General features: G+C 40.9%; 1 protein-coding gene across 1 annotated transcript in view; it reads left to right on the plus strand.

Annotated features, from left to right (window-relative positions):
- Nucleotides 1-24,700, plus strand: part of MNAT1 (MNAT1 component of CDK activating kinase) — a 124,490-nt gene that overhangs the window by 82,269 nt on the left and 17,521 nt on the right. Inside the window, exon 7 of the mRNA XM_086748897.1 lies at nucleotides 2,785-2,906. Coding sequence (XP_086605023.1) covers nucleotides 2,785-2,906 — 122 coding nt within the window. The remainder of the gene's footprint in view (nucleotides 1-2,784; nucleotides 2,907-24,700) is intronic.

Here is a 24,700-nt window from a genome sequence, read left to right on the forward strand (position 1 = left end):
TGCGAGAGCCAGTGCTTTGGAACTGATCTTGATGAACCAGAAATGAGCTGTCAATATTTAATGGTGAAGATAATTAACTGCCGGAACAACTTACTTAGGGGATGTGCCTGGACCTTTATGATCTGAAATCTTTAAGTCTAGATTGAACGCCTTTCAAAAGAAGGTGCTTTGGCTGAAGCCCTTGGCTTCATACAGGAACATGAAATGTCCTGGCCTGTGCTGGACATGAGGTCAGACCAGCTCAAGGATGGACAGTTTCTATATGCTACTCCTCTTCTGATGTTCTGCTTTGGCCCTCTGGGCCACCATAGTGCATTGCTTTTGTAATACTGCACTTCACAGAAAGGTCCTGGCGTGGCTTGGTGGCTTCCCCGTGACACGTACACCAGTGCCCACCATATAGCTGGTGTGCTGACCAGTCAGCTTCCTCACCGTTAGCCATAGCTACCTTGCAGTAACCAGTTGACCATCTGAGAGTAAATGACCATTGTGGTACCTTCTGACCTTTGGTACCTTGGGAACCCCACAAAGAGAGGAAGGCAAATGGAACATTTTCATCCTGTCCTCCCAGGAGTAAATGGTGGTGGGGAAAGAGGCTCAGGATGAGCCTTGTCCATTTGTCAGGAGCCTTCCCGTGTCTCTTGGCCAATGTTGGCAGAAGTTGCTCTCATTAAAAAAGTGTTAGGAATGCACCAGTGGCAACTCCACTAACGGCGAGCAGCTGTTCTGGTGATGCCCTCCAGAGATGTGGCTCCTGCAATCTGAGCTGCTCCCTTTTTCCACACACAAGTAATTTCCCCAAATATTTATCATGGATTTAATCTTTGCCTGAAACTGAACTTTCTTTCGTATGGCTGGAATGACATTGCTCTGGATGTGGAAAGATGGAGACCTTTCACTTGCCAGATGAGGGTGTACACGTGTAAAATGTTCGTGTGTCTTTCCCTTCAGTTGCATTAGACTCTCAAACATTGTTAAAACTTTAAATCTTAAAGTCTTATTTAAATATTAATCTCTTACAACAGGTCTAATGCCCATATAAATGTGGTTACAAAGTATAATATTTTCACGAATTAGAATAGTTTGTAAATTGACAACTTCTACCAGTATAAAAAGACCCTGCATTTGTGTCTTAAAATATCATGAAGTAGCATTAGAGCTGTATTTCAAACCTTTCTTTTCCTACCTTTTTTTTTTAAATATGTGGTTGCTTGCTTTTTATGTTGCAGCAATAGTTTGTGGCCCAGAAATAACAATATGCTAGCCATGAAAGCTGGAGTGACTCATGGCTGACGTGAGAACTTTCTTCACCACATTTTGCCTTCAGGAGACTGTCACCTCCGCAGTGTGAGCAGCAGCCCCGCGAGGCTCCTGGACGGTGCAGAAAAAGGCCAGAACTATCTGTTCTCATCACACACACGGAGCTGTTTCAATGGAAAACTTGAGCTGCTGATATTTCCATAGAGATCAGCCTAGATCTGTGATAGTACTTCTCAAGGACTTATGTCTTCAATTTTCTTAGCTATTTTCTGCAACTCTCTAAACAAAAATATCCATGCTCCCAATTCAGAAAGGTCACTGTCCTCAACCACAAATTTAATTAACAGCTTTCCCCTTCTACTGACTTTTTTTTTTTTTCTCTTTAGTTAATTTTAACCCGGTGTTCCATGTTAGGAACCTTTAGTTCCCACTTGAGGGAGCAGATGCTTACGTGAGTGGCCCCGGGGAAGCGAAGCTCAGTAAATGATCACCAGTGGGAGCCAGGCTTATACACAGCATTACACCGTGGAAAGCTTCCGATCTCCTGTTGCAGACAAAATGTCTACAAAAACAATACTACTACTTTCCTAAATTCCTGCATTTTGCAGATGTGAAGCTCAATTTCTACAGGGGAAGCCGGGCTGTTCTGGGGGAGCTCATAGTGCTCTGGCTTTTTGCTGCTGCTGCTGCTAATTTTTGTGAGCACCATAGAATACAGTAGAAAATTGAAACTGTGTGAAAGATCAACAAATCAGTGTAGAATGTCACGCAGCAACATCTGTTAACTTTGGCTCTATCTCATATCCTCCTGACCCCTCCTTTCCAGCCGCAAGTCTCCTGTTTTGTGAGAGCTCGGAGTGATAGGGACTTGGGAGGGGGGCAAATGTCTAGCTCTTTCTCAGTGTTCTGAAGGGCTTGCAAAAATACCATCTGGAATGAAAGTTTTATGTTTGTGTGTTTTTATATTTTTAGTTATGAAACAAATGGGAATTTGCTGAATGAATTAATTGTATCGTGCTTTAAAAGTCTATCTTGAGAGCCATTATAGATGGGAGCTTACAAAGCCTGCAGAGAGAAATGGAAGCGGCTTCCCTTTCTAATTAGGGCTTTCAGGAAATCATTGATTACAGAATCAGAGTTGCTCAGAGACATTTGTTTGATATTACTTCTGATAAATGAAATTTTAACCTAATAATAATTTTACTAGTGACACTAGAAGCAGCTGCACTCTCTAATGGTAAGCCTGCCTTCAATAAAACTTCCCCCTTTCCTACTGCCTTATCTAAACAGTTATAGCTAATGAAACATTACTTCCAAACTGTAGATCCCAGTAAAAAATTGAAATCATGAAGAAATGAGTGATATAGTAGACGGTGTGTTCTTAATGGGATGGTCTTTGTCTGGATGAGGTTAATGGTACAAGCTTGTTCTTGCATTGCATTTAAAAAAAAGCCAAAACAAAACCTTGACCTGGTATGTAGACAATTTTTCCTTTTTTTTTTTTTTTTTTTTTTTTTTTAACAGGGTCAGCATATTTCACTAGCTCCCGTTCAAAAACTAGAGGAAGCTTTGTATGAGTATCAGCCTCTGCAAGTGGAGACATATGGACCACAAGTTCCAGAGCTTGAAATGCTGGGAAGGCTGGGGTAAGTAACGCAGCAAGTTTTAATTCACATTTCATGGCATTGCAGCTGGGACTGTTACCATCTTCAGTTTGCCAGCACGTAGGGGTCTTTTTTTTTTCTTTCTTTCTTTCTTTCTTTTTTTTTTTTAGGATCTTAATGAAATATTAGACTTCCTGCCCAACCAACATTTTGTTTGGGTGAATAAGCTGAAATTTTTGGTCCTCTGGCCTTTATAGATCTATTGAGAGCTGGACTGGATTGCATTAGTGTTTTTAAGGTTGTCCTTGGCAGTCATAGTGAAGTAGCTGTTCATTTTCAGTTGCACGGTATTAAAAAATAAATAAATAAAAATCCGGGGCTTAATTTACCCAGCTGTAAGCCAGTAAAAATATTAAAGTTGGGCTGTTTGCCATGGAAAAGGGTAGATTTACTTGTCTACTGCTGTCTACAGTCAAACTGTGTTTGTGAGAAATGAAGCACAGAGCTTAACTTTGTCAAAAAAATACAATGCAGCTTGGCAAGTCCAGCAGCTTGGCAGCATCGTTGTGTGCAGCCATGTTTGGAGGGAGTTTGGGAGCCTGCTGTACCTGGGTAATGGAGGCTGGGAAGTCCAAAAGTGACGTATCTGCTTTTCAGAGACATGCTCATAGCTGAAATGCCACCTGAAAACTTGTAGCTACTGGGAGGGTGAGCGTCACCCAACCAGTCCTGGCCTAACTTTCAAGGTCACCAGCACTTACAGTGGCTGGAAAACTGTGTGGCAGAATGAATGTGCAGACTGGCAAGGCAAGAAAGAGTTTAAAAAATAACAGTTTATGTTTGACTGTGCAGTGTGGGAAAACTGAAGCCACAAACTACTGAACAAAGTTGAGACACTTGAGTACGCAGTTTCAGAGACCACTGAAATCTAAACAGGAATCCCATCTAGTTCACTGGCACAGGAGAAATTGTATCTCATCCAGAAAGTTGTATAGGTAATAGACTTTTTAAAGTAAATAAGCAACCTAATGGTGCTTCAGAAAAATCAAGGCTATCTGGAATTGAGGTTGTCTCCATTTTTACTGTTTCTGTATCCTCCTGATGCCTATAGTTTTTATTATCTGATATCAAGCTTCTGAAAACAAATATTAATTAGCAGTTTAAATTTGGGCAGAGCCAGACTCAGACTTCACCACCTGTTTGGATGAAGCACAGCTGTGAGGGACCTCCAGTTTGAGGGGAGCTTTGTGGCCCTCTCAGCCCTAAGCCTCATCACAAATAAAAATGCTTGGGGGGAAAAAAAAGCAGGATTTTTTCCCTGCAGGGAGGATTCCCTGTCCCTTTGCCTGTGCTCCCATAAGGAGAGTGCTGGTGTCCAGATCAGCAGGAGCTGCGTGCTGTGTCCATCTGCTCTAACTGCCTGTGACACTGGTTTGAAGGCAACACAACACCTTTGCAAAACATGGTCCTTCAAATACTGCAGTTGCGTTTCAGCATCTTGCGTGCGAGTGTGTTTGGAGCAGGGTTTGCAGACAGCACTTGCAGCCTTTTCTCGGAAACGCTTTGGCACAGGCGTTATTTCAGTCCTCCGAGCATGAGCAGCCAGGGTTGTTCGACCTGACTCTGGAGGTGAAGAAAGAGTTAAGAGCGGCAGGGGTGCCGGGTGGCTGTGGGTAGCAAGGGAAGGTGCGTGGGTGGGTTGGTGATGCCCACCAGAAGAGTTCTGAGTCCTGAGACTGTTTGCAATTCCAAAACAAATATATCGATGCTGTGGGTTCCCAGCCGGTACAGCTCTAACCCTATTCCATGGGGTGTCTGAAATACCTTAAAGCATGCAAGGCAATTGGTTTATATATTTGTGTTTCTGTGTTTATATGAACTCATGCGCATTTCCTGTTGATGATGAATGCTTAACTAATGTGCCTTGGTCCCTGCGTTGGGTTTTTTCAGGCAGCTGCACACAGCTGCCTGGGTGAGGCAGAAGAGCAGGGTATTAATGTTATTCACTCCTGCTAAAGATTTTTAGTTTCCTCTTTATTTGGACTCATATAAGGACAGGTTAATTCTAAATCTATTTATTTATTTATTTTGTTTCTCCCTCTTTTCATGTTCTTGTTAATAATTTTGCAGTCCTGCTATTTATTGCTGCTAAATAGTTTCCTCAATGTGCAAGTTGTTCTCGTCTGAGTTTCTGGAGCCAGAATTATTGCAAAGACACTGCCAGCCTGGAGACTTTGAATTCATTTCTGGTAGCATAATTTATTAATTTTTTTTTTTTTTTTTTTAGATACAGTTTATCTTCAAAATACTCAGTAGAATGGACTTTTTGAATATTCAGATCTTAACCTCTTACCTTCTGCAAGACTCACTTTAGGTTTCAGCATCAGCGTTGCTTTTTTCTTAGTAAACTGCTGTAAAGGAGATGACAGCTGGCAAGGTTTCTAGCAAAGAGCAAGAGAAATGGTGAATCCTGAAGGGATCATTTAGAACATTTGTTAGGGATCTTTTATAATTTTTTTTTTTAAAGCTGTTTAAGATTACTTTTATTATTTGCCCAGTAGGCTTTACAAAAAACTTTGCATGCAATCCAATAAACTTGATTCTGCATCCTCCCACTGCTCTTCTGTATGGATTCTGCGTGTTATGCAAAAAAGGAAATTTATGTTCAAACTGTTTTTAGAAATTTGTTTTCGGTTTCTCTTGGGACTGTAAATTTTCTTTCTTTCAGTGTACTGCGGAAAAGCATTAACATCCATATGATGCTTTTTTTGCTATTATGTTGAAAGTCTGAGAATTATGAATAATTTGTTTTTCCCCAACACAAATGATTGGTATAATGTGTAGGGGTTTATGTCCTTTGGGGGCCCCCTCATTTTTTTTTAATGGAGGAAGATTTTCTGGAAGTAATGAAGTACAGGCAATAATCCTGAATTACATGGCTTTTTGGGAGCAATATGTATTACGCTAACTTGTAGACAGTATTTAACCTTCTGGCAGGGGGAGTGAGGCTTTCTCAGAGCCGGCTTCTGATAGTGGTTACCTTGACCACATGTCTGTGAGGTTCCTGCAAGGAAGTCTCAGTGGCTGATGTTCCCATGAATACACACTGAACATACCAGGTTGGTGCTGGTTTGATTTGGGTGGTAAAGGTCGCTTTGGGTATTCAGCCTGAGACCAGCTCCTGCCTCTCTTGGCTGTCAAATGGAAACATGACTTGAAAGGAAGCAAAGGAGAAGACATGTATGAGAGCGTCTCTCAAGTGGGATCTTGGATCACTGTAATGTACCCCTCCTGGAGGCAGGCTCTGTAGCTGCCTGTCCCTCTGTGGTGGGACTGTGTGACCTGGTCACTGCTCTCAGTTACTGAAGTGTTCAGTGATGGACATTGGGAAACTGTTGGTTTCTGGGTGGAGTTGGAGGCCACCTGCTGATGAGAGAGCCCTGGCTTATCAAAGGCCCTGCTGGCACTTCCACCGTCACCAGAAATGGTCAGGTCGGTGTAGTTTGACTGAAGTGGGGAATGTCATCTTTTGGTTCTAATCGGTCCAGATCTATTGAACCGCCAAAGTAATTGCAAGGCTGTGTGACCTACGTAGCTTTTTTTGGGAGGATGTGCAGGGTTGAGAGAGAGAGCACGAGCGCCTCGATGCTCAGGCACACGCTGCCGGTACTTTACTTTGAGGTTTTCTAAAAGGGACAAAAAAAAAAGCCTGTCTCTCTTTTTTTTTTTTTGCTAGTGTTTTAGCTGAGCACAGTGAATTTGTGTGGTTGGAGGTCTGCATTTTTCTTACTGCAAAACAAAAGAAAAATATAACAAACTCTGACATGCCAAGTAGTTAAAGACCAAAACAGGATGGGGATGGCAATTAGTTTGTTGTTTTTAAAATCTATGTTTGTTATGTAGTTTTGATTAAAAAAACAAAAGCAAGAAAATGATGTTTGGTTGAGGTCCTGAAAAATGTAAAGACATTCTTAGCATGAACTGTCAGTATGTACGGCTAGCAGGAGTGGCCACACAGTGTTCTCACACACAGCTTATTTACTGTGGAAGAGCCATACACATGCTACCTAAAAACTGACTGTAAATCAAAAATCTACTTATGTGATTAACATTTTGGGTAAAGATGTGTGAACTTCGTGTCTCAAAGTTTAGAAACAGTCTCTTGTAATCCGAAGTGGATCGTACACTTAGCACAGTGCCGGTCTTATTCTCACCGTTCTCACAAAATAGAGGTAATTTTAAAGTACGATTAAAAATTTGTTTGCATTCCACTTAAAAATCCTCTGCCTTAACAGAGAGCTTTTTGTGCAGACCTTGTAATTGACTTAAGCCTGGGCTGCTTAAAATAAAGTTGTGTTTGCCTGCTTTGTCTAGAGAGATACATCCTGAATATATATGTGTGTGTTAAAAAAAAAAAAAAAAAAAAATCAAGTTTGCTCCGAAAAACTTTGCTTTTCTTCAGCGAAAAATGTGACTTCCCTTTGATCTATCAGCTTGTTTTCATGTGTAACCACATTGTTAGGAGCACTCCAGTTAATTAGTGTTTTGTTTAAATGTGATGCAAAGTTGAAGATCAGTGATGAACACTAATGAGGATTGGCAATATACTTTGATAATTTAGAAATTAAATCTAAGAAAAATGTCGCTTTAAGAGTTGAGGGTAAGTACTGAAGCAAAATCAGAGTGCTGTGGAAGTCTGTACGTGCAATGAACGTGTTTTAGCCCACTGTGCTTTTTATAACGAACAACTGGATTGATTTTGTTCCTTTTTTCCCTAGTGTAGGACACCTCGGTCATTTTAAATTTCGAATTCAGATGAGGTTGGATTTCGTATCTGTTAGAGCTTTGTTAGTGTTTAATTTTTAACCTTCATTTCAAGTGGAAAATTTCTGCATATTTCTTTGCTGTACAGTGTTGTAGTGTAATTTGAAACACATGTAGAGTTCTGGCACGTAATCTAGAAATGACTTGTGTAACTTCTTTGCTGTCAATCATAGTGATTTTTTTTTTTTGTTGCTGTTTTAAATGAGGCAATAATAAGGATGCTCTCCAAACTTTTCTTAAATTATAGTTGATCTGGTCTTTGTCTGGATTAGTTTATGCTAAAACCCTGTCAGTGTCTATGCTGGGTTCAAGACAGTGAAATAACTGAGAATTGATTTTGAATGGGTGACAGGACGGCTGGGCTTTAAAAGTTGTAGCAGGTGATTTTTCACATCTGCTCTCTTTGTCATTGGGGTATGCAGATATTTCTTGAGTCTTGGAAAAGGAGAAAACCCACAAATGAAGGGCTTATTTGATCTGCTTTGGCCCATTGATTTTGAACACTGAATTCATTCTGCTGCTTTAAATAGAATATAGTTTCTCAATAAGCTCAGTAGTCAGAGGCAAAAGATTGAGTAAGAGCAAGCAAAGCTTGTCTTGTTTGGAGAGCATGTGGAGGGCTGCACTCCTCCTTGCAGGAATTCTCTTGGCTATCAAGGCATATGGTCTGAATTTCCCAGTGTCTCCTGTTGCAGAGCCTGCTCCTCTGTAGAAGGATTTCTGTCGGCTGCAATGCGTTTTGAATCAGGCACCTAATGAATGAGAATTGGCAGGTATGAAGTGATTATTGCTTTGAAGACACAGCTATATTCTCATACAGCCTTTTAAGGTGAAGTATTTTTTGTTCATTTTATCCCAAATAGTTGAATAAAACCCTATGAACAACAGAAGTACTACATGGGTAACACTCCTTTGAATAGTGAATATGGCCAAGTGTGCTGTCTTTTTTTCAAGAGAGGATGGAACAAGGAAACAGAACTGTGTGTAAACCATCTTAATTTGGCTTGATGTGGAAACTGTTTTGTACTGCTTTAGCATTGTACAGAAATCCTGCAGGTTTCATTGTAGGATTTTGGATGGACGCAAATTTAATATAGAGGAGGTAGATTAACACCAATTTTTCCAGCTGAATGGAACTCGAGGAAAGGAGCACAGTCTCTAGTAAGTCTGAAATCTTCCTGTTTAAGAAATCAGCTTTCTGGCAAAGATGTCTATGAACATTTCAAACAACACCCTGTAGTATATGGTGTTTTGCATGGAGCTCTTCTGTCAAGGTCATTAGCAATTGAATATGTTAGAAGCGGGCTGCTTATGAAACAGAGAGTTTTGCTTCCTGCCCGCCCACCTGTGGGTATGGTGTGGGTTCTGTGACTGTAAAAGGTCTCAGGAGGGTTATAAAAGCAAAGAATATGGAAAATATATAAAGAAACAAAGAAGGAAGCCTGCATACACGGTGTAGTTTCTTGTATGTAAAGTTGGCTGTAGATGTATATGTACCACTAAATTAACCTCAAAAGCTGGCCATGACAGCAGAATGTCCATAGTAATTATTTTTGTTGGCGTTTGGCTTCAAAATTAACTCATCGATCTAACATGAGTCTCTGTACTCAGGATACTGGTCTGGTAATGTTTTTTTTACTTTTTCGTGCAATCATGGAAAAAATATGTTTCTGCTCGAAGCAGTTGTCAAACAAGCTTCTTTCATCGACAGTCAGACACAGGGCAGCTGAGTAAGGCTGTTTAGTCTAGAATAAATACTCGAGAGATTACAAGGTCGCTGTAGGAAATGTAATTATACCATTTATTCCAGAATAGTCTTTTTGTAGTGTGGGCTTGCAGAATACTAAATCATGCATTTATTAAAATACATATAATATGAAGCAAAAAATAATCCAAAGCTGTAACATAAGGAATGGAGAATTGTCTGGCAAACTGTACTACAAGATTAACCAGTGAATATTTTAAATTGCTTCAGAAAATAGGGATGGTAACAGTGGCTTTGTTGAAAATTGGTAGGAGGCGAACCCTGAACTGCTGTCCCTGCAGGTGTGGAGGCAGTGCTGCTGAGGCAGCTGAAGCAGGGTCAGGCAAAGCTGTCTGCTGATGGATTATAATGTGGCAGGATGCATCCAGCAATTGCGTGGGCCAAATGCCCTATTTTCTGCACTCTTTTGTGTTTCACCAAATCAAAGCCTTGTTACTATCGGTCACTTAAAAATACCTGATAATGTATGATAGTTCTTACCTATTATTGGAAGTCCTTCTTTGCTTTCATCCTCCCTTCGTCCCCTGTGTTGACGTCACTATTAATGTATGTTTCTCCTGGGACTTCATATGTCTTTACTCCTTAGTTGCCTTCCATCAGCTTAGAAAAATATATTCCTGTAGAAGTTAAGTTTTAGATCTTCTGTTGCTTCTTTGAAATTATGTGGTAAGTTTGAGGTCAGTAGTTTTTGCGCTCAGTGTTTTCTTTTTCTTTACTTTTTTCCTTCCTTGCTTCCCGTGCACTCCATCATGTTGCCTTTTTTGAGTCTTTCTCTGACTCTGCAGGCACATGTGTAATTGCATTGGGAATTATGTAGTTGCCACAAGAAAAATGAGGCGTTTTCCATGTGCAGGAGTGATCTTTTTCTGCTTATCTCTCACTTCAGGAACAGAAGGGCTTCAATGTCCTCAGCTTTTGTAGTTCTTCCCGCGGTAGAGGCCCCAAGTGCTTTCTTTAAGCCCAGTGTTAGACTAGAGAGACAGGAACGTGTTAGTGATGAGGAGCGAAGTCTATCTGATGATGGATGGTCATGAAGAATACAGGAGCTCATTGAGAAGCCTGCTGAGAGGAAGAGCTACTCTTGATCAACATCTGAGCATCACTCAGGCTTTGTACTTGACCATAAGGAATAGCAGAGAGGTATCATGGCAAGGAGTTGCTCTGGGGCAGTCTAGGCAAACATTATCACTGTTTTCTGAAGAGTCTGTTGAACAGTGTTTAAAGCTTCTCTGAAGAGTGATAAATGGTAGGAGTGATCTCTTCCTGGAGGAGCGTGCCACTTGCCAATGTCAGTAATTCCATTCATAAATTTGATCCTATGTATGTAACTGACCTCGCATCTGATATGATGGATGGCAAGATTTTTAAGGCTCTTGGTAGTCTCTGTTTTCTTATTTTGATAATGACCCTGATGCCCCCAGATAAGATCACACTGGAGGAACTTTTTGGAAAAGTGGAACTGGAGAACTTCCCTTAGAGGTAATGCTATCTAATGACATATGTTGTCTTCTTTATTTTTCCTGGTTTCCTTTAAAAAAAAAAAAAAATCCAAGTCTTACACACCTATAAGAATTGGAGTGTATAGCTCCTTCCATTCCATCAGTTTGTTCATCTTTTCACTTACTGCAGTCACACTTTGTTGAGCGGCAGAGATTTTAGGGGTGACTAAGACCCTAGCTGCTGCGTGAAAAGCAGTGGTTGGATATGGCAGGAGACTCTAAAATGCCTTGACTGACAAAAAGGCTGCCTGGTAAGCTTACAAGTTGTTAGCCACCAGAGAAGCTGAATGGAGCGAGACACCTCATAGATGTCCTAACTGCCTGAGGAAAGCTTCTGTTGGAGCTCGTAAGCACGAGATCAAGCCGTAGGACTGCATTAGTTCTGGTGTCACGGCACTACTTAAAAAACAAAGGAGAGGAAAACTGAAGCTCTTTGGATGTTTGAAATTGGAAGATATCCAAGGACAGGTTAAAAGTTTTTAGTCGGGTGTCTTCTGTAGTTAGAGACTCATGTATGTTGGGTCAAGGGGCCAAAAGAGGAACCCGAGGTTTTTGCAAACAAACAAAACCCCCAAAAGCTGTTCTTAGCTTTTGTGTGTTCCAGACCCCTTTTGTTTGTCATGAACATGAACGACGTGAGGTGCTTTGAATTCAGATTCTCTTAAATGCCAGTATTTGCAGGATGGGGTTACAATCAATGAATTCTCTCAATACTAGTAACTTACAAGCAGCCGCTGCTTTCATTTCAAATCAGCCTCCGTTTGAAATGGTTGAGATGTTACCTGGTTGCTTGGCACTCACAGCGGGGTGACTGGTGATGCCGAAGCTGGCTTGCGGTGCCGTCTGCGCAGTGCTTTGCCTCAGCCGGTGCACCCCACAGCAAGGGCAGCAAACCTGTCCATTTACACACGCAGAGCACGTGGCAGCAGCCGCTTTTGCTGAGAAAGGGAGAACTGGCCCCTGAACGGGCAGTGGTCCTGTGAAGATCAGTGGCAATAAACGTACAGCTACAGAGGTGATAATTTTTTTAAAAAACAGGCCATTTTGGGGGGGTTAGGAACATGCGTTTCCTATCATGCTCTGTAACATCATTGTTGTTGTTATTTTTCTTCTCCCTTCAGTGGTGCTGCTTACAGAAGATTGAGGAAAGTACCTGCAATTAAGTTGGTTGGCTGCAGATTATATACACACATTTAGGAACCGATTTTCATGGCTTAGGTTTTAAAGCCTTGCTAGTAATTAGTTGAAATAATTAGTATTCCAGGTAAACAAGTCACGTAGCACCAGGCTTATAGAAAGAATTGAGCTGCTCACTTCTCTCTCTCCCAATTTGAGGCATTTGGGTTAGGCCGCATTTCTAATAACAAAATAGGAGCCTCACAGATGAGCTATTGCGCAGGCCTGAAGGTAACACCACCATATTTTTGTTTCTTTACCTAGCTGGTATTAAATGTAAAAGCATAAATCCTTTTCAGTGGGAGAGGAGAAGGGGAGATGGTTTTCATTTGGCATAATTTCCTGTGAGACGTAGCTCTAAACAAGGCCCATATTTACACAAGACAATGCAGTTTTACATGTACTAGTATATCCAGCACATTTTAAAATTGTTTAGCCAGCCCCGGGTATTAAATACCTTCACAATAAATGTGTTTAATAAAAGTAGATGAAGTTTGAAATAATTTTTGAATAATTTTACAGTAGAAACACCAGTTAAATCAACCCCATTGCAGTAATAAATGTCACAAAAACAATTAATTATACTTGGTTGCCACTGCAAAATCAATTGTGTAACTGTTCTTCTAAAACTGACTTTTACATTACTAAATCCTAAACACTACACTTCTGTAACTTGTCAGAATCAGGTTTTGGTTAATAGATATTTTCAGTGATGTAATGGGAACTTCTGGCATGGACTCAGAATATAATGGACTGTGATTAATGTTTTAATAAGCACTTTTCTTCTACTTATGATGCAGCAGTGAAATGGTTTCCTGCTTAGATTGATAGAACAGCAGGTGTTCGTGCAGACTCTTTTCTTTCAGTAAAAATAATTTTTTCAATTCTTCTGCTTCAAAACATTTAATGTTTTTCCTTGAGTTAAATGCTGCTGATTTGGGGTTTTCAGTTTGTTTGTTTTAAATCCAGCTATTGCTGATATTTGTCATTTGGAAGTGGGGGATGCTGTGGAGACCTTTCCAGTACTTAAAATAATCACTTTGTGAAAGAGGAAACTCATTAGTTTAAAAAATAGTTTTGATATATTGATGTGTTCTTCAGTGAAAGGATTTATTTAAAAATAGTGTTATAGTAATTCAAAAGTGTGCAAGAACAAAGTATAATGTTGAAAATATTAGCAGGTTAGATTTATTATTTAAGTTGAGGTAATACCCTTGCTACATGCTTCGTTACTTTTGTACTGGAAGTGGTTGTATTTTTCTATATTTTAAATATTTCTACCACCTCCCCCATTCCCTCCCCCCACCCAGGTCTATTTTAGTCACTGCTTTAAATAACCCATCAATCCAGATTTGTTGCAGGGATAGGGTTTTTTGTGTAGCAATCCAGTCATCTGCTATCCTAATGTATAGGTGGTGTTTCTTCTAAGATGCTGCTTAAGGTGAGCATATACTCTGTGCTCTTAATGCCCTGCTAATATCAGGTGGTGGTTGTGCACTGGTCTCCACTACTCCTCTGCAGAGGAATATATATATATCTATCTATATTATATATAGATATATAACCACAGAACACAAAGACTGCCTTCTGTTGAAAACGAAGTAGTCTCTTTTCTTTCCTTCTCCTCTGACCTTGTAGGCTGGATAGTAGCAAAGAATGTAGCTGTGATGAGGAGAGGAGAAAAGAGTGAACCCTAGAGAAAGAGGAGTTCCCATGTCTTGGTTATTGCTGGCATTAGTCCACTATTCAAGACTGCAGGCACCTCTGCTCTCTCATCTCAAAAAGCTGGGTGAGCCTTTCTGGAAAGAATAGTGAAGGTGCTGTGGTCCTGGCTCCAATGCAGATGCTCTTCTCTAGAGTCTGTTGACATTAATATTCAAGATAACAGGTAGTTTCTCCATCTCTGTTCTTTCCTCTGCACTTCAGAATCTTACTCACTCCTCTGTTTTCAGGAGCATCAACCCATGCTTTAGTTTTTCCACCAACTTTGGGAAAAATGCTTATAGTGGCATACTCGTGTTTTTAGTATTTATTGAGAATTTCCCAGACAACCTCTATACCATGGTTTTGTGCCAACTCTGTGTACTGGAGTAGCATCTGCCTTGCATGGAGCAGGTTACTCATGTGGTTCCTTTATTTACTACCACTGCATTTGTCTAGTTCTCCCTTAAAAAAGATGCAGAAGGTGAGTTCTGGCTGCTATCTTTATTTCCTGACTCTCTACCAGAATTCATGAGGAAATGCTCATGAATAAAGCAAAAAAAATCTACACCACTTCTCCCCTTCCGGTCATTAGAAGGTTCCCTCTCTCCTCCTCCTCTTTTCACATTTCGGCCCTGATGGATTGGGCAGACTTCTTGCTCTGTGGTCATTGATTCTGTTAATTGTCAAAAAGTATTCCAGAAATGAGAGAGAAGAGGAGGTCTGCACTCTGAGGCCATCTCAAAACTTGGAAGCATAAAGGCTTTGCTGTTCCAGACTCTCTTCAGTGCACAGTTAATTTTGGAATGAAAAGTCCCACAGATACTGAGTCTGCAAACAATCTGAACTACGGAAAGAAAATCTTGCCTTTTTTTTTTGTTTTTTTTTTTTTTTTTTTGTTTGTTTGTTTGTTTTTTTTTTCCCTTCTTCTTCTTCCATGGCGTAGGTGCATCCTGCTCTTCTTCTCACCAGAAGAGAAGCAAGTGGTGTTGGGAAGGTGTGGGTACAATAGGGCAGTCTGCTTTCAAGAAGCTGCTGTGAAGGAGTAGCACTCTGCCTCGAAGAGTCTAGGCCATAGGATCCTTCTTGATCTTTTGGCTTTTGCCTAAGAGCAGTCACTGGAGTTACTATTTTTTGTCAAACTGCTTCTCTTGTTCTTGCTCAGCCAGACGTGATCTATGGACTTTTAGCTCTACTGTATTTATTCAATTTATCCAGCCCTTAAATGTGCTTGGAAAAACATGGACCAACAGAAGAACATATGAAACTGGTGGTGTCCAATTCTACAAGCATCTGAGCAATCAGTGGGGTCGTAACAGTTGGTACTGACCCTGGAGATGACAGCAATGGTAATTCAGTGCAGCTGCTCTCCTCACCATTTTCGTGAGTTCTCGCAGTTAACGCTGCCAGACTCCTTCCCTGCCTTCTCCTAAGAGCCGTCGGAGGTTCACGTGTTCCCTGACTTGTTTTTGGCTCTAATGTCAAAACGTTATTCTGAAAATTTCCCACCGAACTTCCTTGGGTGCTGAGGGTGGCAGGTTTAAAAATAAATAAAAGCTGAATATAGGCCCGATTCTGCTCCCATCCCTGGCAGAGGGGATTTGCAGTGGGAACAGAATTAGGCCTGCAGAAATGCCTTTAATGTTCTTACCCTTGGGCAGGATGTGTGGCTGCTCTTTTCTTTTGCAGCACAGTGGATGAACTGTGTGTGCTCGCAGGCACTTTCATACAGATGAGGAGTGTGCCTGACATGGGTCAGGGATGTTTGCAAGTGGAGCGGAGGAATGGCTGCCTGCATGACGGAGAGCCGCGGTGGTGAAGCGGTGTGCTAGTGCTCTAGGCTGTTAGTCAGGGTGGTAGCTTGGCCCAGTTAGTAGGTGTTTGGCTTTACTGGGAGTGGTTGGCTGCTAGCTGACTTTCCTGTATTTCGAAACAGAAATGCTGAAAAACCATCTGGAGTTATCTGCTAAGATCAACTGCCCACATGTACTACGGTAGCAGCTTTTATGGGCTGTCTGCCCTGAGAATTTAAGATCAGAACAGAAAATCAATGTCTTTTTTTTTTAACGTTATTTTTATCCTCTTAGAAAAATACTTTGTGAATGGGGATAGCAAATACGTGAGATTTCAGTTCTCGCTTATGGGTCTGTTTCATACCTTCCCTATGCACGTGTGCACCTCTTGTTTCCGTGGGAGTAGCGGAGGAGTAGAGGAGTTTGATTTGAGTGTCAGCCTCTGCCCAGCAGCCCTGCCGAGGGGTGACGGACACAGCAGGGCTCTAGTCGAGACCTCCGGAGAGGGAGCTGGTTTCCCCACTGCATTCCTGTCTTTGGGTGAGCTTGGGAAGGCTGGTAAGGTCAAATTTCTGAAATCTGTGGTAATTATACATCTAAGGTCCTTATGGGCCTGTCCTTCGAGTTTTTTGCTTGTTTGTTTGTTTTCTCCCACCCACCCCCCTGGTGCTTTTGTTCATTATCTGCAAAATGGGATTATCTGTTTTGAAATATGAATGTTAGGCACTGGAAAGTACTTGCTACTTGGAGAGGACTGCGTAAGCTGGAACGGCTGGGTGGAGGTGATAATACAGCTACTGGTGTTCTCAAAAAATAGTGCATCCTCTATTTTGGGCTGCTTTGCAGGATAGTTATTTGCAACAAATCCCAGAGTTTTTGTTGACTCAACTTATATTTTAGTTTCATTCAGCATTTTTTGCCCCTTTGGAGGGCTCCAATAGCTGAAACAGCATCATCTTGCCACACAGGAGTTTCAGCTGAGTCTGGTGTTTGAAATAGCAACACTGCTAAATGTTTGTGACTTGTTTTCAGAACAGCATTTCAGCTGCCAGTTTCCTTAAGAAAGCAAAAACAATATGAAAAGCAAGCAATACAAATAAAGGAGAGGCTTTAAAATACTTCTGATGTTAAAAAAAAATAATCAAACTAAACACAAAAGGTTCAGAAGATATGATAAATTTAGCAAAATTTCTAGGAGAAAGACATCTAAATAAACATGTGTGCTCCTTGAGTCCCTTGAGGTTTTTTTTTTTACTGATACATGTTTGTGTGTGTGCCTATGTGTTTATGCATATATAATCTTACATTTACAATGTAATAGCTCCGTGTTGTTTTACTGTGGTACTGTTGGGTGTTTCTGTAGACATGTCAATGCACTGATTGTTTCAGCACCTACAGCTGAAGATAGCCGTTTGCCCCAAAGAGAGAAGCTAATGCTCAAGAAGTTACTACAGAAAACCAGATCGAATACTGAACAGACAAAGGAAACGTTTTCTGGAGCAACTGATTGAATGGAGAGTCTGTCTTGCTAGTTTGAATGAACTGTAAGCTCTGAATTGGTGAAAAACACATACTAGCTTAGGGTAATCAGACTAGAGAAGGAAAGGTGTTGGGAACGCGGCGTTAGTGTGAAAAGATGTCTCGGTGGATGGGGCAGTAGTGGGTTTAGAAACGTGCTGAGCTGCAGAGGAAGAGACCAACCGTGCAGAGCGATGGATCAGATCTGATCCTATCGCAGATTTCTCTGGAGCCTTTGTTAAATCAGGTGGACTAAAGTCCTCAAAGGCAGTTAAGCACCAAAATACCTTTTGAGTTTGGTTTCAGTCTATATGCAAATCCTTCTTTTCTTTTTTTTCCCCCCTCCCCGTTCCCCTGCTTGATATTACTTTGTCTGTATCCACCTCCTTAGCTACAGAAGTAACCAGGGCTCGTGTTTTGTAAGCTGGCCTCCATGATCTCTGTTGTTTCCAGTATAAATTAATTTATGTAGTGCTATGTCTTGTGTGAACCCATGTTCTTTGCTCCTAGCTGCATGACCTTTGCTATTAAGCTGCCTCTAGCTGGAAGAAGTCTGTATGAGTAAGTGCTACAGGTTAGCCTGAATAATTTATCTATTTTCCCAGCTCCCTCAGGTTTTTGACAGCTGTGTGTTTTATAACGAGTGACTTCTATATTTTCTTTTAAATCATAGATGAAAGTTGTTGAGTATCACTGGGATAAAATGAGATCCCTGCAGGGAAAATACCTCGTCGGACAATGAATTCCCGTTTACGCTTATTTCTTTAGATCTATCAGGGTAAATTGTGTTTAATTTTTTTTTTTTTGGTGTAGCACTTATGAAACTAATTTCAGTGTGATACTTTAAGAAAAAAAAATTACAGACTGTTTTTGTTATAAACCTAAAGGTGAGCTTGATCTTTCCTTTTCATTGGGGTGAGTCACTGAGGGATATGTTAGTTCTTGGGGTGAAGAAATTTGAGACCAGTGCTGGTTACAAATCCATAGGTCAGTGCAGAATATGTTCAGCAGCAGTGCATTAAGTGGGCAGAGCATATAGTGGGAACTTTTGGATTAAAGGATAATAACTCTAATGCAAAAAGGTAAGCAACTCAGGAAGAATACTCACATCATTCCTGTTGAAATCTTACAAAATATTTTTTCCTTTAAAAAAAAGAAATTTACTTTTTGTACAAAAAGTGAAGAATTTGCATTGATACAGCTTTAACCTCCGTGAAGAGTTACAGGGAAACTGTGTAAAGCCGCACACTCGTGGTAAAGTCTGTGGGGGGGCTACGTTTGAGACGTCTTCTAGGGCAGCTTGTACCTGTGTGTGCTCCAGCGTGTGTTGGAATAGCACAGGGTGGGCTGGGAAGAGCCGGCTCTGCTTCGCTGTGCTATTTGCTCTTCCATGGTTCCAGCTGATACAACCTTTGTGGTGCAAGAAGTTCTCAGTCATGAAGGGCACCTCATTAGCCCATAGTCGATTTATGTGCCAAAATATTAAAGTCTTTGAAAACCTCCTTAGCACTTGTCTGGCAGATAATGCAATACTTGTATATAGCTACTTTAAAGTCAACTTACTAGAGTGCTTGTCCTACTGATGGGAGAAATCGATATGGTCCTTTGCTCTCTTCCTTTAAATCACATCAGCAACCTGTCAGATGTGATGGATGCACTGCGCTCGACCAACTCGCTAGAAATTATTAGCAACTCACTAGAAATTTAGCTTTATTTTGTTAGTGACTTTATTTGGCCAAACCTGCTTGCTCACCAGAACATCACAGTGCCTTTGGTGAGTAGAATGTAGCTTTTTACTTCGGAATAGATCCATGCCCAAATAAAAGTGACTATTTTTCTTCTCTGATACCCTTTTCCATGCTGCTCAGGGACTTAAAAACTGAGAAGTATAGATCCATGGGGACCCTGATGTTGTTTCCCGATTATGCATCCAGTGAGTGCTCCCAGTTCCTGGCTGCCATCTGAGAGAGCTGGAGTACTGGTCCAGTTGCTTTTGACGATTAACAGACGATTACGGGGAAATGCATTTTGACAGAGAAGTTTTTTCAACACCTGCATTACCCACCATGCTGCTATGTGGTCATTTATGTTTCAACTGAAGAACTGCATTAAGCAATTGTATACGTTATCTTTCTCTGCTCTGCTGCCTTTAATTAGGAGGTTTATACATTGATCTACAACAAACACAAACCTTAAATTGGGGCTAAAGGGAAATGAGTTTGGACTTGAGTTATAGCGACCATAAAATGTGATGAGATCTGGCACTTGGTTTAATGATGCTGAAGAGTGGCATGATATGTAATCTAATGACATCACGTTGTACGGTGCTGCATAAAGCACTAATATTTTATGTAGTCTTAAAAAAAAGAAAAAAAAGCTTGGTTATAACATTCAGTGCATGTTTGTGCTCAAACATATGCGTACAGCTGTCTATGGCTGCATGTTAAAGCAGTGGCCCACACTGTTTCTTGAATTTCTTGTTACAGCAAGGAGTTTTTATATCTTAATAAGAGAAATTAAGCAGTTCAGGAGCACAAAGCAGGAAAATTACCTTCTTTAATTTTCTACAGATGTTTATGAAGATTGAAGACTAAAGGAGCTTTATAATGAAACAGCAAATTACATGAAAGAGGTTAAACTTCAGTACAAAGATACGCTGTATTTCAGTATTCCAGGGGGGTGTATCATGTACTAATAGAATAATCACACACCTCTTGTCTTGCAGCTTTTTGACTTCATGTAGCCATGAAACTTCCCTTTAAAGCACAGTAATTTCTTTAAAACCCGTTTGATCTGTCAAGTAGGTGTAGAAGCTTGTGTCAGATGTGAAGAAGATAGCAGATTCGGCTCTGACAGGTGATGCAAATACAGTGATGTTAATTGCCTTTGCCAGGGGAGAGAATTCTTCCTCGCAATTATGTCAAGTGCCAGACAACTTTCCAGAGGTGGGGAGCGAAACATGCCTGAATGACAATGCTGACTGTTTATCTAGTAGGTGCTTTCTGCGCTTTATTTTTATTTTTACTTTTTTTTTTTTTTAAATTTAAGTTTTCAGGGGTAGAACATCAAAATCAGCTAGCTGAATTGCATCTTTGTTTTGGGATTCTCAAACCTCATAAATCCATTACCCTTCCCTGGTCGTCTAGGATTTTCTGTGAGGCAATGAAGTCGTAGACTTTTTATTTTTCTGCCAGTTCTAGCTGTTCTGCTTCTTTGACTTCATATTGGTATAACTTAAACCCCGTCAAAGTTAACAGGTTTCTGTCACATTCTAAGTTTTTCGTGTTTGGAAGGCAAAGGAGAGAGGACTGGGCTTTTTGCTTTGTTTGTTAATCCCTGGCCAGGACTGCAGCCTGTCTCATATACGAAGCTCTGCAGTTTTGTGTTCCAGCACCACATGATCCTTTTACAGAAATTTCATGCCAGTGGAGAAGGAGCCAGCAAGGCTGTCGTGGTAGGGGTTATTGTTTTGAGGAATAAAACTCTGTTTTCTCCACTCTTGACACCTTTTTCTCCCTCAGCTCAGTTCTTGTTTTTATTTCATGGTTTTTCCCACTGCAACTGATAAGTACCATTGCCAAAAAAATGCTAAAGACAATAAAAAGAGATGGAGGTAGGCAACTTTTTATTCTGTATCACCTACTTGTGAGATTGGGATGCATGACGGCACAGTGGTGGGCAGTACCTGCACATGCATGGTTGTGTGTGCACACATTTATACGATCAGCATGCCCAACAGGGTATCTGTACCACGCTTAAAGGGGTCTGTGTCTCTCTGACTTACCAAAGTTCATCTGTAGTGAGGCTGGGGAACCAGACTGCATTCCCTCTCTCCAGTAAGTACTGCGAGTGGCCGCATGTTGCAGCAGAACAAAGATAAAACGTGCAGAAATTGAAGTTTTTACAGGCTGGGAAGACTTGCCTGGCTGGCAAATGTTAGATTGCTGTCAGCGGGGTGGGTTTCTTTCTGGATGAGCCCTTTAAGCCTTGATGGCTGAGCATGGTTGCTGTTAATCAAGGCTGCAAGGTGATTACCAATTTTAGGGGGGAAAAAAGAACAAAACAAATCACAATCCTGTCTTCAGTTTTTTTTTTTTCTGCAGTGAAGGTAGAGTCTGTTTCCAATGTCCTTTTCTTTGGTAGCACAACTCTACTGTACATATAGACTTTTTCAAGAGTTTGTTGGTAAATCTGATGGCATTTATATTTTATGCAGTTGTGTTTTTTGTTATTTATTCCTGTTGTTTGCTTTACAGAATTGCCTAGGAACATATAATGCAAGTCCATCAGACTAGACACTGGACAATGATTTAGAGGTGTGTGGAGGAACAGTCCGTGCCCCAAGCTGCCCTGAAAGTGGAAGATGCCATCTTTAAAAGAAAAAAAAAAATTAAATCAACAGTAACAAACTAGCTCCCTTTTATTTCTCCTGCTTTTGGCCCTCATCTTGCTAAATGTGGCAATACTATCAAAACTTTTAATTCTTTTGGCTTCACCCTGTCAGTAGAACTGTTCCAGACCTTTCAGTGGCAAGGAACTCCATTCACTTTGTGGAGTCCAATTTTTTACTCATCCTTGCATCTGGTTTTGTTGCCTAAAACCCAGATATTTTCAGATTGACACAATATTGATCACAGTTGCGTTTGGTTAAATTTGAGGTTAGTTAACATGAGTCAATGATGAAATTTCATGTGACACTCTTTTGGACATCAGGCATTCATTATCTTTAAAATAATTTTTTTGAGAAACTTTATTCAGCCACTAAATGTACTTTTATTAAAACAAGCCCTTAGTATGTGTAATTTAAATTTGGAATCATGTTAAGTTTGTGTTTTCACATTTCTTGGAATGTGCTTTCAGTTTAGCTAAACAATGTTCTATTTAGGGCATAATTTTAAGATTATTTTTTGTAATTCTGGCAGCTAATGCTGTAACATTATAATTACACCATAACCATTCAATGTTTTTCCGTCATAAGCTGGCTATAATCCCAGTTCTGGAATACAGCTTTCTTGTTGCTCTCATCCCTTCAAGTGAAGGTGCAGTTTTGTCCACGGAAATGATTTCTTTTTAATAAATTCTGTCATTTGCATTAGTTACATACTAAAGCAGTTCAAAAAGAAAAGTCTGTCTTTCCCTCTGAGGCCATAAATTATTTTTGAACTTTTCTTAAAGGAAATTCACTTTTAAGAATGAATTAAGCCAGCAGGTACTGTTCAGAAACAGACTTGATTCTTGCACATATTAAAATATTGCTCTAATTTAACTGTCTTAATTTAGAAATGAGAACTAGTTAAAACAATATAGTTTAGTTATGTTAACCCACCTGTTATGTATTGTGGATTTCAAAGCAAAACAGGACCTAGTGGGATACCCCAGAGGTCAATACTGGGACCAGTAACTTAGCTTCTTCATTACTGCCTGGCTGATGGGAGAGAGTGCACCCTCAGCAAGTTTGCAGGCAATATAAAGTTCAGAGGAGCAGCTTGTGCACCGATGGTTGTGCTGGTCTTCAAAGGGACCTCAGCAGGCTGGAGAAATATTCTGACAGCAATTTCATGAAGTTCAACAAAGAGAAATGCAAAGTCCTGCAGCTGGGGAGGAATAACCCCATGCACCAGCGCAGGCTGGGGACCAACCAGCTGGAAGCAGCTTTGCACAGAAGGCCTTGGAGCACACCAAGCTGACCGTGAGCCAGCAATGTGTCCTTGAGGGAAAGAAGTCCAACAATCTCCTGGGCTGCATTAGGCAGAGCATTACCAGGAGGTTGAGGGAGGTGATTTTTACCCTCTGCTCAGCACTGGTAAGACACACATCTGGAGTGCTGGGTCCAGTCCTGGACTCCCCAGTGCATGGATGCACTGGCATGAGTGAGGACTTGGGTGTCTGTTGTGTGAGGGGAGATCAAGGGAACTGGAAGTCTTTACTCTGGAGATGGGAAGGCTCAGAAGGATCTTGTCAATATGTGTAAATACCTGATGGAGGATGAGGAGTAAAGGGGACGGAGCCAGACTCTTTCCAGTGGTGCCCAGTGAGAGGACAAGGGGCAATGGGCACAAATTGAAATACAGGGAATTCCATTAAAATATATTTACTGCAGGGGGGGTCAAACACTGGGAACAGGTTGTCCAGAGAGTTTATGAAGGCTTCCTCCTTGGAGGTATTCAGAACTTGGCTGGACGTGGCCCTGAGCAACTTTCAGCAGGGGGGCTGGACGTGAATGGTCTCCAGATGTACCTTCCAGCCTCAGTGCTTCTCTGCTTTATGGCCTTTATGCCTGTCTGCTCTGACTCTGCATGACAGGACGATAAAATTGGATCCAGTAATCTCAGCATCATGATATGTAAAATAACTATATGTAAAAAGAGAGAGATTATTTCTTTCAAATTGAGGACTTCTAAACCAGAATCCACTAGAAAGTGTCCGTTTGTCAGCAGGCTACCTTTATCATCTTCGTTACTTTTTGCAGAGGTCTCAGAGGCTGTCTGTGAGGGTAGTCCACCCATTTCTGAAGCGGTGTGTTAGATGCTGAGGCTTGAGTCGCCATCAGGTATGGGCTTAGTAACAGGAAATCAGTGGAGTTGCGCTGGTGTAAGGCATGATGAGTGATAGAGCTGTGAGTCAACCTGAGAATTCAAAGAGGTGGCCTAGTTTAAAGCGGCTTTCTGTTCATATATCGCCCTTTCAATTATGTGCTTTCACTAGTGAGTTTAAGCTTTCCAGGAAGAAACAAGTGCTGAAATAAAAAGCTACATCTGCCCATAGAATAAGAGCAAATTGTCATATTGTCCTGCTGGTCCCACTGGAGTGGTCAGACTCCCATATGCTCCCATTTCTGCTCCTGGAGAGGGAAGGCTGGCGTGGAGGGAGCGTTGCTCTGACCCGGTACAGCTTTCCTCATGTTAAACATCTTTCTCTGGTTCTTACTCAGGGTACCATACTGCACTTGAATAATGCCAGCCACATAATAATCCAGTTGTCTGTAGCAAAGCAAATGGCATTCACTTCTTTGTAGCAAAAAGCAGTAGTGTTTGTTGTGCCTTTGATCTCTAGAAAGTGCTCTGATACGGTAAGATCATCTTGAAGAAGCACTAGCAGGGCTTTCCTTGAATTTTATATTCAACTCGATGTAAAAGGAAGAAGGAAAAATGGAATTGAATGCGCACTTCTTGTGATAATTAATTTTAGTTAACAATTAGCTTCTTTTTCAAAGTTGCTGTACAGGGGTTGCTGTTAGAATGGAATGTTGTTGAATTACTTTATTAGTTTTCACTGAAAATTGGTATGTCTGTCGGCTTTTCACTATGGGGCTGGTTTTGCTTTCCAGATCAGTAAGACTGTGGGCTTCCCTTTCAAAACTTATTTTTCTTTATCGGAGTATTTGCTGATGTGTCTTGGTAGTCCTTCCAGTTCCTGCTTTAGAAGATGTGGGAAGGGGAAGAATACTTGTTCCCTGAAGGTTGCTGTACCCCAGTCACTGCTTGTACGATACTCGATGAATGAAATATTTCCATACACCGTAAAACTTTATCTCAGAGAAGAGAAGTTAAAATAATGGTA

This window comes from Chlamydotis macqueenii, chromosome 5 (assembly GCF_036417535.1).
Source record: "Chlamydotis macqueenii isolate bChlMac1 chromosome 5, bChlMac1.mat, whole genome shotgun sequence".
Taxonomy (NCBI): domain Eukaryota; kingdom Metazoa; phylum Chordata; class Aves; order Otidiformes; family Otididae; genus Chlamydotis; species Chlamydotis macqueenii.